General features: G+C 45.8%; 2 protein-coding genes across 2 annotated transcripts in view; one reads left to right on the top strand and one right to left on the bottom strand.

Annotated features, from left to right (window-relative positions):
- The window catches only part of MBLAC2 (metallo-beta-lactamase domain containing 2), a 25,250-nt gene extending 19,284 nt beyond the window's left edge, over nt 1-5,966 (bottom strand). Inside the window, exon 1 of the mRNA XM_004703489.2 lies at nt 5,385-5,966. Coding sequence (XP_004703546.1) covers nt 5,385-5,838 — 454 coding nt within the window. The 5' untranslated portion in view covers nt 5,839-5,966. The remainder of the gene's footprint in view (nt 1-5,384) is intronic.
- A 495-nt stretch (nt 5,967-6,461) lies between these two features.
- The window catches only part of POLR3G (RNA polymerase III subunit G), a 49,698-nt gene continuing 40,805 nt past the window's right edge, over nt 6,462-15,354 (top strand). The window contains exon 1 of the mRNA XM_004718205.2: nt 6,462-6,535. The gene's annotated coding sequence lies outside the window, so the exon portion shown is untranslated. The remainder of the gene's footprint in view (nt 6,536-15,354) is intronic.

Below are 15,354 nucleotides of genomic sequence, written 5' to 3'. Positions count from 1 at the left end.
TATAAGAAAATATTTTCATTGCCTCTCGAACGTAGGGGCTGTTTTCCCCTTGATGGTGACAATGACAGCCTTCAGTACTCCAGCTACACTATGCTGTTTTGTTTTGGTATTTCATCTTACGTTAGAGGATGTTCTCAGGCTTTTTTTCTTTAAATCATTTCATTGGGGGCTCGTACAATTCTTATCACAATCCATACATATATTCATTGTGTCAAGCACATTTGTACATTTGTTTCCATCATGATTCTCAAAACATTTACTTCCCACTTGAGCCCTTAATATCGGCTCATTTCCCACCCCTCCCCACTCCCCCATGAAACCAAAATTCATAAATTATTAATTTTGTCATGTTACACTGTCCGACATCTTCCCCCGCCCTCTCCTCTGCTGTCCATCCCCCAGGGAGGAGGCTATACGTAGATTCTTGTAATTGGTTCCCCCTTTCTACCCCACATTCCCTCCACCCTCCAGGCATCGCCACCCTCACCACTGGTCCTGAAGGTCATCTGTCCTGGATTCCCTGTTTCCAGTTGCTATCTGTACCAACTTATATCCTCTGGTCTAGCCAGATTTGTAAGGTAGAATTGGGATCATGATAGTGAGGAGGATGAAGCATTTAAGAACAAGAGGAAAGTTCTGTTTCATCGTTGCTACCCTGCATCCCGACTGGCTCATCTCCTCCCCACAACCCTTCAGTAAGGGGATGTCCAGTTGCCTACTGATGGGCTTTGAGTCTCAACTCTGAACTCACCCTCATTTACAATATTTTTTGTTCTTTGATACTTGATACCTGATCCCTTTGACAACTCATGGTCACACATGCTGTTGTGCTTCTTCCATGTGGGCTTTGTTGCTTCTAAGCTAAGATGGCCACTTGTTTATCTTCAAGCCTTTAAGACCCCAGATGCTATATCTTTTGATAGCTGGGCAACATCAGCTGTCTTCACATTTGCCTATGCACATGTTTGTCTTCAGTGATCATATCAGGAAGGTGGGCACCCACTGATAAGATTTTTTGTTCTTTGATGTCTGATAACTAGTCCCTTCTATACCTTGTGGTCAGATAGGCTGGTGTGCTTCTTCCATGTGGGCTTTGATGCTTCTAAGCTAGATGGCCACTTGTTCATCTTCAAGCCTTTAAGACCCCAGACGCTATATCTTTTGATAGCCCGGCACCATCAGCTTTCTTCACATTTGCTTATGCACACATTTTTCTTCAGCAATTGTGTCGGGAAGGTGTGCATCATGGAATCAGGCTTTTTTCCTTAACACTTACTTACCAGTTTTAAGATTAGGGCTTTGAAAGATTGCTTGGAATATAATGCATAGGGTTCAGACTTAAACTTGACCAGAGAGAGAGCATGCACAATTGTTTACTGAAGGATGACACTACATCCACCTTTCAAAGTCCTACTTTTGGATTGGGTGGATTTCCTACATAAGATTCTTCCAATATCTTCTCTGAGGGATAAAGGCCTGGCTCTTATTCTGAAAAAACAATTGGGAATACAGATATGACTTATTCATCTTGTTTCCATATTGAACCCCTGAGCTCAATATTGTTTTACATACCTCAATCAATAAGTCCCAGTTTCCTCTCCTACAGGAAAAAATCGGAGTGAAGGGTGGGGCATTAGTTTAGGAAGATGAAATCAAGGGTGTTAACAGCTTCTTAAATATCTCAACCAATCTGACTTATTTTAGTGTCCCACCCTGACCCTCAAGTGAGGTATCTGGTACTGCTAATTCCTGAGCCTTTTGAGCTTTAGCCACATAAATAGGATTGGCTTTTGATTTCTTGTTGATAGAACTGCTAATTCACGTCTGCTTTCTATCATCCAAAATAGTTGTCCCTGGCACTGTAGATTTATACTTACAACAAGCAACTCTTAAATACTCCTAAAACAAAGAAAACTTAATTCCTTTAGAATATAGTCTTGGTGGGATTTCGGGAGGGAGTCAAATACTGGCTCCTGTAGTTTTTGTCTTTTGCCTTCCCAAATTAGTCAGTGAAAACCCATTTGTCGAGTGCATAAGCAAATGTGGTGAAGAAAGCTGATGGAGCCTGGCTATGATATAGTGTCTGGAGTCTTAAAGGATTGAAGGTAAACAAGCGGCCATCTAGCTCACAAGCATCAAAGCCCACATAGAAGAAGCACATCAGCCTGTGTGATCATGAGGTGTCAAAGGGATCAGGTATCAAAGAACAAAAAATTGTGAATGAGGAGTGCAGATTGGGGACCCAAGACCCATCTGTACGCATCCCCTTACACAAGGGTCTTGGGGAGATGAGCCAGTCAGGGTGTAGTGTAGCACTGATGAAACATTCAACTTTTTTCTAGTTCCTAAATGCTTCTCTCCCCGCCCCCCCCACCATCATGATCTACCTTACAATTCTACCTTACAAACCTGGCTAGACCAGAGGATGTACACTGGTACAGATAGGAACTGGAAACACAGGGAATCTAGGACAGATGATCCCTTCAGGTCCAGTGCTGAGAATGGCGATACTGGAGAGGGAGGGGTGGAAAGGGGTAACCGATTACAAGGATCTACATATAACTTCCTCCCTGGATGACAGACAACAAAAAAGTGGGTGAAGGGAGACATTGGACAGTGTAAGACATGAGAAAATAATAACATAAATTATCAAGGGTTCATGAGGGAGGGGGAGCACGGAGGAAGGGGAAAAAAATGAAGAGCTGATACCAAGGGCTCAAGTAGAAAGAAAATGTTTTCAGAATGATAGCAACAAATGCACAAATGTACTTGACACAATGGATGTACGTATGGATTGTGATGAGTTGTACGAGCCCCCAATAAAATCATAAAAAAAAAAGAGCAAGTGGAACGCATACATTGAGTGGAAAATGAGACAATCACTTTGAAAAGAAAAAAAAAAAGAAAGAAAACCTGTGTGTCACCCTAGTTCAATCCACAAAGGGACCAGGCATCATTTAGCTTTGCTATATATGAGGTCACCATGAGCCAGGGCCAAGGTCACGACTGCTAACAAGTGATTTAAATCCGCCACGAACCAGTCTCCAGCAGAGAATATATATTTTAATTCTAATGTTGGTTTAGAGGCACATTGATGCCTCTGGGTAAACTGCAGACCCAGGAAATGGAAACTAGCATGACCAGAAGTCTTCCTATCACCTAATAGTGTGAAAGTCAGTCAGGTGAGGTGTGCCCATTCAAGAGAAATGTGCTGCGTAAATGTAAGGGGCAGTGCTATCTTCTTTTAAGATGGTATTATTTCACTAGCAACAATGTATTGTTTTTCTTGAAAATATCATGAATTGAGGGATATGGTTATTCCCTCCCTTGTACTCCTTGTATTTTATTTAATATTTGCTTTGGGTTCGTGAATTCCATATTGGGGGGAAATAAAAAGACCCATCTCCTTGTGTTCTAATCAAAGTAAAGAAGACCTGATCTTCTGTGCTTTCTGTGATTGCGTATGTAAGTGTATATGAATTTTTAATATGTTTTATATCTCCTTCCAGCCATGTGGATTCTGTTAATGGCAAGTTAGCAGGCCACACAATGCAGAACAGGAAATTAATATTCCTAAGGAGAGGAAATGAGATACTACATGAGGGTGAGGCATCCAGTTGCTAATGAAAAACGTTTGATCACACAGAACTACCACCTTGCATGTGTTTAGTAAATATTAAGCTCTGATTTCACACTTTGAAAAGACTTGAAGTATCACACAGGTAATGTGTGGTTCTTTTTGCAGCTCCAAAATGTGAATTCTACCATTCTTCTGGGATTCTAGGCTCTAACTGGACCATGGGTCTCTAGCTATGACATCAAGCATGATACTCAGGTTACTTTTGAGCTTCCTCTGAATTTAAAAACCATCCCTATCAATCTAAAACACAACCACTCATCTAAAATAATCCCTGTCATTTTTTCAGCCTACAGATCCAATTGCTGGCATATGAGCAAAAGTAATTAAATTTTAAAATATCTTAATACTGATATAAAATAAACTTTGTTTTGCTATTACAGGTTGCCAGAATAGACTCGGTATATTCAACTGTATGGACATCTTACCCCTCAAAATAGTAATTACTATAAAACATATATAGTAACTAAAACTCTATTTAGTGTAAATATCTTTATTTCATATTGTCAGATAACCTAAGACCCTCATCTAAACTGGCTTTTTAAGACATGAACTATAATAAAATGATTTGGGGGAAGGAGAACAAGATGCAGAATTTTCCACCTTTAAAAAAAAATCTCAAATTATGAAAATTAGATAAATTGATTTTTTTTGTAGTACTTGTGATTACTTGGTTAGACAATGAGCTCTAGTACCTCATTGTACTGCAGCATAAAGAGACGGAATAACAACGGTTTTAAGGTAGAAAGTAAAGGTTTTCACATGCTACTTAGAATTGTATTTCTATGACAGGCTTTATGTGTGGTCAGCATGCTCTCAGCTACTGCGCCATGATTCAAATCCTAGCTTTCACCACTATCTTGTTCACTGCAGTTGAGTCGATGCTGACTCATTTTATTGGGTGCCAGTGATTTTCAAATGTAAGGGGAAAATGTGATGAATGAAAGTCCTAAAAAGAAAATGGGAAATGAACATACTGAGTATTGCTGCTGTGGCTAATTAACTCAATGATTTAACTGCCCGAATGAAGGGTGGTCCTGTTGCATTCCGGGAGCTCTCGGAGCTCCATCCGGTCTTTCACAGAGCCAAACCAGGGTTATTGATGTATTAAGCCACATACCTCACCACCATGGGAAATTATCTCTTTAATTTTGTTGTTGTTATTGTTTAGGCTTTGCTTTCTACCACACCAGACGTAGAACACCCCACAAGACTTATGCATATACTAGTTTTATGTTCACAATCACGCATTTTCCTCGAACCTTTGCTTTCCTATGGCTTCCTAAGCCTACAGGTGGAAAACGCTCAGCCCGGTGGCGATTAAGCAGCCCAAGTCAGCATTCTCAAGAGCACAGGCCATTACACGCACTCTTTATGAGGCTTCCTTCCTTCCCAATCTTATCACCACAGAAGCACTTACAAATATCAGCTAGGTGCTAGGTGAAAATGGAAACTCCTCAGTCACAAATCCCTGAAGTGTTACTACTGTAAACTACACAGGAAACAGCCCAGGGGGGTGGGGCAGCTTTCGCCTGCCTCTAGGAACCTACAGGAAGCCAAGGTTAATGGCCTCGGGCAGGCTTAAGCTGTGCTGGCCTTGGCTCTGGTCGGGAGGGCATTTTCTCACGGAAGGATGGCATACATGGGGCGTTTCTTTGGGGTCCAACACAAACCCCTTTAGTCACGCAGGCCTGCACATGCATCCCCCTCCCTTCATGGGATAGCCGCGCCCTTGGGGGCCCATTACCATCCTGCAGGATGAGGGTGGGCTGCACCGCCTGCACTCGGAACTGCCTGGCCCTCCAGCCAGGGCTGGGCGCTCGTACCACCTCGCTGTCGGACAGCCAGGTCACCGTTTCAAAGTTGTCCCCGCGAGCCAGCGCCTCGGCCTCAGCATGGTGCACAGCTACCCGGTCGAACTGGTAGAGGCCGCCGGAGTGATCGAAGTGCACGTGGGTGGCCACGGCCAGCAGCGGCCGGCGTTCCTCGTCCTCCTTGGCCCCGCGGTCCTGCAGGAGGCCGGAGGAATAGAGATACTCGGGGAGACTGCGCAGCCCCAGGCCCGTGTCGATGACTACGTCCTGCTCCGAGCCGCGCACCAGCCAGATGTTGGCCCGGTTGCCCGACTCGTAAAAGCGTTCCTGAATCCAGAAGATGCCGTCGCCCAAAGATTTGTGGGCGTACCACTCGAGCGCTGACATCCTGAGCCAGGGGTGCAGCCAAGCGGGGTGAGTGTGGGTGTGCTTCCTGCGGGCTGGCCCGACCGGCGGCGCTGCGACGGAGTGCAGCCGTCAGCCTGCAGCCAGGGGGCTGGCGCAGAGCGAGGAGGGGCGGAGGACGCAGGATGTGGGAGGCGGGAGGGGGAGGAGAGGAGGAGGAGAGGAAGGGTGGCTCCCTTTAGCGCCGCGGAGGCTGCGCGGCTCGCACCGGGCGTAGGGGCCGGAGCAGGGTCTGCAGCCGCAGCGCGGTCGCGCTAACGCAAAGACTAGGCCACTGCCGGGGAGACTCAGAAGACCCTTTCCCCGACCCTAGGGCGCGATGGCCGAGGCCAGGAGAGAAGCGTGGGTGGCTGCTCTAGTCAGCCCGCCGGTGCGCAACGGCCCGCACTCCTTTCCGGCGCCGAAAAAGTCAGGCCTACCTGTTGGAAGGAGGTTTTCTACGGCGCCTGCCAAGGGACAAAAAGCCTCCGGCTCGGGGGGGTGGGGCTTAGCCACGGAGTGGGCGGGGCTAGTGGAGAGGCGTCTTCGCGTGGCTCCCGGGCCGCGTGGAGGGCGGAGCGCGCGTCTTCCGAAGTGGGACCGGCAGCCGCAGCCTCTGCGTCCTCTGCTCGCACCCTTTCTTTGCCAGCCAGCCCTGCTTCAGCGTAGTTTTGCCTAAACCACGAGCCTTAGTGCACAGGTAACTGAGCCAGCAGTCGGGACCGTGGGTAAGGGTGCGGACGGCAGAGGGAGTTTAAAGGGGCACGTGGATGAACGGGAGGAAGCCATGAGTAGATGTTCTTTAAGGAGCCTCTGCTTAGAGCTGTATTGGGAGATATCTTACCTCACCTTGCTCTGCTCCCTTTAAAGTCTTCCAAAAACGCCCTTCCCGGGTCTTACCTGGTCTCCATTTTCTGGGACTATTGGCGGTGAGTTAGGAGAGGATGTGGTTTACTGGTGGTAGCAATTTTCCAAATCCAGTGATCTGGTACGTGATTTGTGCAGGCACTAAGTCATTGCGGCAGACTTGCAGCTGAACTGTTGGCTCTTTTTACTCATTGTCTCGGGGATAGGGACTGACAATAAGGTTTTTCTTTGCTAAAAATAAACATCTGCATCTTTTCTCTAGCTTCTCCCCATTTCTCTCCCTCCAGTTGATTGACTCTTTGAAGAGAGCACAGAAAGTTGCCAGAAAGGCTCCGGGGAGGTGGAGGTGGCTTGTGAGCACGGGAAAAGTGCTTATTATCTGGGTGTGGCCCTGCCAGCCACACCAAATCACCTCCACTATTAATGCCCAGTCTCTGCCCCGCCTCCCCTTCCAGCTATTAAACGTTCATTTAGGCTTTAAAAATTCCCTTGAGAACTTGACTAACTTCCCCACTCAGCCAGAGGAAAAATGTATTAAGGGACCCATGAGACAGCATTATGAAAGATAATTATGAAAATCCTTATTGGCAACTACTGGAAAGGTGTACTCTTCTCCCTTACATTGTTTAGGTGCTTGGTGGAGCTATGGCCTCTCCAAAGATGTTAACCCTTTTGTGATCTGTGGGACAGATATTATCCACCAACCTTTTCAGCTTCTCAGGTTTCTTGGGAACCTCCTGTCCCACTTGTAGTATGAGCTACCACTTAGCAGGGGGGGGCCTGTGAATCTGTAGCAATGGGTCTCACCTCATCCTGCCAATCCTACCACCAGAGCCCACTTGGGATCTATGTATATCAAAACTCTTGCAGTTAATACTGAAAATATTTCCCCTTTGATTAGACATCGGGCCTGCTAACTGGAAGGTTGGTTGTTTAAACCTACCAACAGCTACTCCGGAAGCAGACGGGGCTGTCCACCCTGTAAACATTTACAGGGTCTTCAGGAGTCAGAATCAACTGATGGTAGTGGGTTTGATTCATTCCTTCTTGAAAGCACAGGGAATCACCACAAATTTCAAAGCAGGAAAATAGGTTCTAAAAGGGTTAACCAAGTAAAAGGTTATTCAGTCCTGGCTTTGGGGGCATTTTATTTCACAAATCGATTTTGTTGTTGAGAATACACACAGCACGGTGTGCGCCTTCAGTCATTTCTACATATACAGGCAGTGGCTATGTCTTACATTCTCCAAGTTGTGCGACGTTTCTGACTTGTTCCTTTCTCATTAATGTGAACTCACATCTCCTTTGGTTTTGTGTAAATAGTTCTTAAAAGAGCATGATGTTCAATGAAGAGGTTTTTAAAATTAGTTAAATCACTGTTTGGGTTCAGGAAGATGACTGAGAGTCATTTTGGTTTACGTTTTAAAGATCGCGTGAGGACAATAGTTTCAGGGGTTCATTTGGCCCATATGGGGGTATTCTTATATGCAGATCTGTGCTATAGCTTTCCAGAAGCAGATTGGCACATCTTTCTCCCTTGTACTGCCTGGTGGGTTTGAACCACTGAGCCTTCAGTTAACAGCTGACCCTCAACCACTGCTCCCCAGGGCTCCTTAGATGGACCACCCAAATAAAACGTCTGTTCCATCCAGTCAATTCCAACTCTCAGTGAGCCTCACAGAGTAGAACTGCCCCGGAAGGTTTCCAAGGTTGTAAATCTTTGTGGAAACAGACTGTCAGGTTTTTCTTCTGTGGAGCTGTTGGTGAGTTCAAACCACTGACTTTGTGATTAGCTGTCAGGTTATGCATTCGACACTACCTGTGAGGTCAGCTCTGAAATCACCAGCTTCTATGTGAGAAATGAGACTTTCTCTTCCGATTAAGATGTACAGTCCATATACCCACAGGGGCAGTTCTATTCTGTCCTATAGCGTGGCTCTGACTCGGAATGGACTCCACACCAGCGAATTGGGTTTTGTAAGAGTACAAAGGAGCCCTGGTAGTGTAGTGGGTTAGCAGTGGGGCTGCAAAGCTCAAGGTTGGCATTTTGGACCCTCCAGTCGTTCGGCAGGAGAAAGAGGCAGCGATCTCCTCCCGGGAAGATTTGTAGCTTTGGAAATCGTAGGGAGCAGTTCGACTCAGTCTGACAGGGTCCCTATTAGTCAATAATTTATGAGTACAAGGGATTGTTGAGGAATGGCATTGTTTAGGAGCTGCCTTAATATTCTCATCAGAGAAATACAGTGCTCCTCTTAGTATGGGTATTTTAGCCTTTAGACCAGCGGTTCTCAACCTGTGGGTCACAACCCTTTTGGGTGTTGAACGACCCTTACACAGAGTCGCCTGATTCATAACAGTAGTAAAATTACAGTTATGAAGTAGCAATGAAAATAATCGTATGGTTGGGGGTCACCACAACATGAGGAACTGTATTAAAGGGTTGTGGCATTAGGAACGCTGAGAACCACTGCTTTAGACAGAAGGGAACTGCCTTCTAGCACAAATTCATCTGATATTTCCTTTGCCAGGATCTGGTTATTGATGGGGATGAAAAAGGTAAGTCTTCAAAGAGCACTCACCCTTCCCGACCCTGTGCCACATTTACCCTAGAATATCCTTTCTAGTTCTCTGCGTGGCTCGCACACTCCCATCCGAGTGGTGCTCACATAGTACCCAGTACAGGAGGACTACTTCAAGCCCTCTTTCCACAGTATACCCATGTTTCCTGCTTTGTGTTCTTCCTGTCACATATACCTGACATTTTCTACAAAATTAATTTCTCTTTGCTTACTTTCCATTTCCTGTACTGATTTATGAGCTCCAGGAGAGAAGAGGCTGACACAGTGGTTATGCATTGAGCAGCAGTTCAGAGCCACCAGCTGCTCCTCAGGAGAAAGAAGAGGCATTCTACACCTCTAAAGGAAACCCACAGAGGCAGTTCTGCCCCAGCCGTAGGGTCGCTATGAGTCGGCCTTGACTGTGAGGCAGTGAGTTTGGTTTTAGTTTGGATGGTCTCAATGGCATGGCTGGACACGGGAAAGTGTTAAGGAGAAGTGTGGCTGTAAGAAGCCAGAACAAGGGCGCAGCCCTGGGGGAACCCTAAGAAGGTGGGGCTGCCGCTGTGGTGTGGAAATGGTCGCACAGGGCGGGCGTTTGCAGGGCGGGTTTGAGTTGCTAGAATATTTCATGTGAATGTGGAGAGAAAGGGCACTCCTGGCAGGAGGTTCACTGCAAGCAAGAGCTGGGGCCCGCAGGGCGTGGCTACGGTGTGGGATGCTGGGGCCAGTGCAGAAAGCTAGGCGCACAGGCACCGCTGGCTGCTGGTTGAGGAAGAAAATGGTCACGATTGATATTTGGAAGGGGGAAGTCTACCTGAGGGAGAGTTATTGTTTTCTGTTTCAGAGGTCCAGATCACCCAGGTGATGAAGGAGAACATTTGGGAGAGGACAGAGAGTGGACACTTGTCAACTGGTGATAATCAACTCATGGCCACCTCATGTATCAGAGAGAACTGCCCCATCAGGTTTCCTTGACTGTAATCCTCACAGAAACTGTTGGCTAAGCTTGAATTTCCCAGAGAAGGAAAGCACGTTCCAACCACCGACCTTTATGCTAGCAGCCGATTGCGTGTTTCAGATATGGAGACCATGGAAGAAAGAGAGGAGTTTAGGAGGACCATTAAGTACCCCGTGTGTCATTCATCAAGAAAGCAGATGTCTTGGTGGTGAGCTCCGATGCGGACACACTGAGCTGAGGTACCTGTAAGAGATGCAGATGGGAATATGCAGAAGGCAGTCAAGATAGGTCTTATGAGATAAGGGTTGGATTTAAAGATCAGAGAACTATCCACAGGGCTTACCCAGAGGCCAAGAAGTGGATGGATTCACAGTGAAGAGTTTTGGGAGCCATGGTCACCCTGTCAGACATGAACATATGGAGGGGATGCATGTTTCATAAAGGTTAGCAGGCACGGGTGTATGATCGGGGAGTTGGTTTCTACATCTTCTGCCTTCACATGTACTTAAGACTGACGAGCCTGGGAGGAGCATGTGGGAGAGTCACGGCTGCATTTCTTTTCCTGCAGTGAAAACCGTGAAACTGCCACCAGGCTGTGGGTGTCTTCTCCTGAGCTTCCCTGCCTGCTTCCAGCGGCTATCAGTGCATTTCGTCACCTAACTATTCTGTGCAGGGAACTCCTTTAGAGGTTAGTTCCGGTCAGCACCTGGCACGACGTGGTTGTTGCAGTTGATTTGAATGGGCTATGTTTGCATGGTACATTCCTGGAAGCTTGAACTGTACCCATTACCTAGCCATCTCAGAATAATTTCACATAGAGATTTTGGGGAGGCATCCTGATAGGGAAATGGGTGATGCTGCTGACTTTGCATTTTTACATACAACCCACTGGACCTTATTCATTCACATCACTGTGAAGATTAATGACATACCAGGGATTAAAACAGATTTCCACTAGCCTAGTGCCGCGGTTTCCGAGTAGGGAGAATGAACAACGAACCAAACAGACACACACACACAGAGACAATACAGGACTGCAGCACAAAACAGACACAGACAGAGGCGGTACAAACTGCAGCCCTGACGGACCACAGCGCTTTATTCTTCTCTGCTAAATACTGGTGGTGTTCCCAGAGAAGTTCGCTATTCCCATGCTTGAATTTCTCATAGCCTTGAGAGAGTTTCGTATCTCAGCCCGTATTGCTCTTGTTTACTGCTACCAGGGAAGACTGTTTGCAGCTGTTCCCCAAATTCCTTACCGTTTGCAGTAAGGAAGCAGTTTGTGAGAACCAGCTGGGACAGACGTGTGCGCACTGTCCTAGACAGATACATGACATGAGACAGAGTGCCCCTCTCATGGCTCCTTCATATCCCCCTTTTTAATTTTATTTTGATCTCTTCTATGTTGAAACACTGTCATAACATCACAGTTGTGACAGTTGTGATTATGCAATTGCTATTGCATAATCATTCGTTTTGGGTTTCGTTGCCAGAAGACTAAAAAGGCAAACAACAATATAATGATTAATAGAATAACGCTACCAATGGTTAAAGATAATAGGCTTTTGCTTGTTCCAAAGACAGTTTCTTAGCAATTCCCTGAAAAATTTCATTACCAGTAAGTTTGGGTAATTGTCTACTGAAAGTTTCACCAATTTGATGTTCCAATAACTGAATTTCTAAAGATACATTTTTATGTCCAATTAATAAATTTCTTTCCAATCCTTACTAACGTTATACGGAACAGGAGTAATAAAAAATACGAGGTGTTCCATTCACATCGAAGCATAACTTGAGTAGCTAACACAGATATCTGATCTCCCATCCACAACACTGTTTGCTGTAAGTTGGCGATGTCTTCAGCTATCTGAGCATCAATGTCATGTTGTTGTTGCCACAACAGATGAGAATCTTTATGCCACCCAAAGTCTGCTGTTTGTGTTTCTTGCTGCAAAGCAACTCCCGTCACGCCTGCAGTAGGTGCTACAGCTACAAGTCCAATCACTGTGGCTATTATCAGTCCAACCATTCTCTTCGTCCTGTGGGTCAATTGGCCAAGGTATTGCATATCTGCATTACTTCCACAGATTCGCTCCAGGGTTGAGTTAAAGTAACAGGTAACCAAATCTCAGGACATGCTTTAACAAGATACAAACTGTCTCGGGTTTGGTTAAAAGTTTTCCACCAGTTAAAATTTACACAATGTTGTAAAGTACAATTTGAAGGACAAGTCAAACCCCCTGTACTAGAATTCCAAGTAATATCTCCTGATAAAATAACATAAGGAATTTTCACACCAGCTTGAATATACCGAGTAGCATTAATGTGAAGATTTACACTAATAGGCACAACAGTATTAGAAATATTGATAGACATATTGCCAATTCAGGTTTTAATTGGCTCCCCGGATGCTAATAATTTCCATAAATGGCCTTGAGAGTTGGTGTCTCCCAACAAATGTGGCATAGGAGGGGTTAATCCTCCGCCATGCCAAATAACAGTTTCATTGCCAGTTCCCTCTAAAGAACCATTATGTATGTGCCATCTTAAAGGTATTTTTGAAAATTTATTAATAAAGTCTCCATGAGGGCTCCAATCCACTATCTTAAAGTTTGTATGATTTAACAATATCTTAAGACCATTCTCGACAACGAGTCCATACCAGATGTTGCATTCCGGGTTCTACATTAGGGAGTGGGCCAATAGATAACAGGGTAGGAGTGGCCTCGGAGATATTACCGACCTTCCCCCTAAAGCCTCTTGCAGAAATAAGAACTGTAGTTGCTGCAAAAGAGAAATGATTATACCTCACTCCCCAAATCTCATGTGAATAAGATAAACAATGAGAACCATATCCTAGGTAAATAGGGAACCCCCTCACCCCCAAGCTATAATTATTAATATGCCTGCCTTCTTCAGCGAAAGGGAAGGGAATTTTTGAAACTCTTGCAGAAACTTTTGAGTGCGAGACTTCTTAGCCATCTCTCCGTTTCAGAAGTCGGGTTGGCAACCACTCAGCTCTGGAATCTGTGGAAATAAGAGCAAACCCTCGACACCATTGCAAAATCTCTCCTTCTATGGCTCGATAAAATATTGGTTCAGGAGGGGAACACTTTCTTTTAGGATTAGAAAAATGAGATAGGACTGCAGAGTCCTTCAGCACTTGCTGCTGATTTAGCAGATAGCGTGCTTTCCACCAGCCATAGTGCCAGCTATAGCCCCTGCAACCAACTCATCCTGATAGCAGTTCCGCTGATCCCTGCACATGTTGTACATGCGCAAATAATTCTCCCAATAGTTTATCTTTAACCTCCACCCCTGTAGAATGGAGAAGTCCTTTTATCAATTTTCTGTATTCGCGTTCCATGGTCAGGGAATTTCTCTTATTTCCCCCCACCAAAGTCCCTCCAGTGATTACAGAGGTGCTCCCTTTCGATTTTCCCTGCTTTACACAGGTTTACTCTTTTCCCCCCTGAAAGTCCCTCTAGTGATTTTCACTCACCACAGAGGCGCTCCCTTTCCGTTTTTCCTATTTCTTTTTCTTCCAAAAGCCCCTCTAGTGATCACCACGTACCACTGAGGCGCTTCCCTTTCGGGGTCTCCCTACTTCTTTCCGGCCCCTGATGGGCGCCAAATGCGTGGTTTCCGAGTAGGGAGAATGAACAAAGAACCAAACAGACACACACACACACACACACACACACAACAGGACTGCAGCACAAAAGAATCAGAGTTGTGCTTGAGGATGAAGGATGTGGAAGAATAAACTGAAGAGGCAGTTAGTAAGGAACACCAAAAGAGGTTATTGCCGTTAATCGGGTGAGATGGATGGGGCTGCGGTGGTAGAGGAAATGGAAAGGGAGGGATGTTTCCAAGGAAGAATAAAATGATTAATGGGATGGTTAGAGCAGGATGAGGCATCGATACTGATTACTCCAAACCATCCAGTCATTGGTACTCAGAAAGTAATCTACCACGTATAGAAATAAAGGTAGTGTATTTGAAAGAGCAAGCTGGTGTATGAGCAAGATGACCTTGGTATTCCGAGTTTAAAGTGGCATTCAAATATTCTTTTGGTACTGAGCAAAAGGGCTGAAACTCAGGACAGAGGTTTGAGCTAAGCACCTTAGTGTCAGCACTGGTTGCCATAGAATCTCTTCTGACTCATGGGGACCACTTTGTGTTAGTCACACTGGGTTCCGTAGGGTTTTCAGTGCCTGCCATCTTTCAGAAGTAGATTGCTGGGCCTTTTTCCTGGCCTCTTACGGCTGGACTGGAACTTCTAGCCTTTCAGTTAGCCAGTGGATACAATAGCCATTCACATCACCCAGAGCATCCCAGTCAAAGCCTGAGTGGGTATATCTTCCAAAGATTAAAGAAGAGCCAAAGATCAAAGACTGCCCTTCGAGTATTGTCAAAGTTAAGAAGCAGAGAAAGGACAGGGCCGTTAGGAGAACCCACAGAACATGTTTTGATAAAGTGTAGGGAAGAAAGAGTTCCAAAAGGGGAGAGCTCTGTGGTTAGCATTCCAAGAGCAAGAACTTGGAGAAAAGGCCAGTGGGTTTTTTTCTTTAGGAGACTATGTTTGGCTGGCTTGTCTAGAGAAAAGAACCAGTGACATTCAGCTACAGACACGAAATTACTTAGTATCAAGAAGCAACGTTACATCAGGAGGGCGCCCCAGCCCCGCCAACTCAAGCCCATGGATCTGATGCTGGCCAGGGCCCTTCCTCAGACTTGATAGCTGCAGACGATGATGCTGGAAGCGCAGGTGGAAAACAGGGAGCTCAGGTCTGTGAGTGCCGCCAGGTGAATCCCGGGTGGAGACCTGGCAGGGCACTGACGGATCTCAAAGTTGGGCAGCCACATGGGGCCACCCCTGAAGGCAGGCACAGAATCCCAGTGAAGTCCCAGCCAGAAGGAAGGCCGAAGTGGGAGAGAGGAATGGTCTCTATTCCATATTGCTCTGACTCAGAAAGCCACGCCCCTTACAGAGGTGTCATCAAGCTACTGTTTGATGGGCAGGTTGAACCCCCACCCCTGGATAGGAGTGTCTAGTGGACATAGTATCTAACTGCTACAGGAACCATTGGCGATCTTTACACTTTAGCATCTTGTAGTTTTAAATTAAAATGG

This window comes from Echinops telfairi, unplaced genomic scaffold, assembly GCF_000313985.2.
Source record: "Echinops telfairi isolate 266 unplaced genomic scaffold, ASM31398v2 ScPeMD7_7469;HRSCAF=8507_1, whole genome shotgun sequence".
NCBI lineage: Eukaryota > Metazoa > Chordata > Mammalia > Afrosoricida > Tenrecidae > Echinops > Echinops telfairi.
The sequence above is the reverse complement of the archived record's forward strand: the minus strand, read 5'-3'. Positions and strand labels throughout refer to the sequence as shown.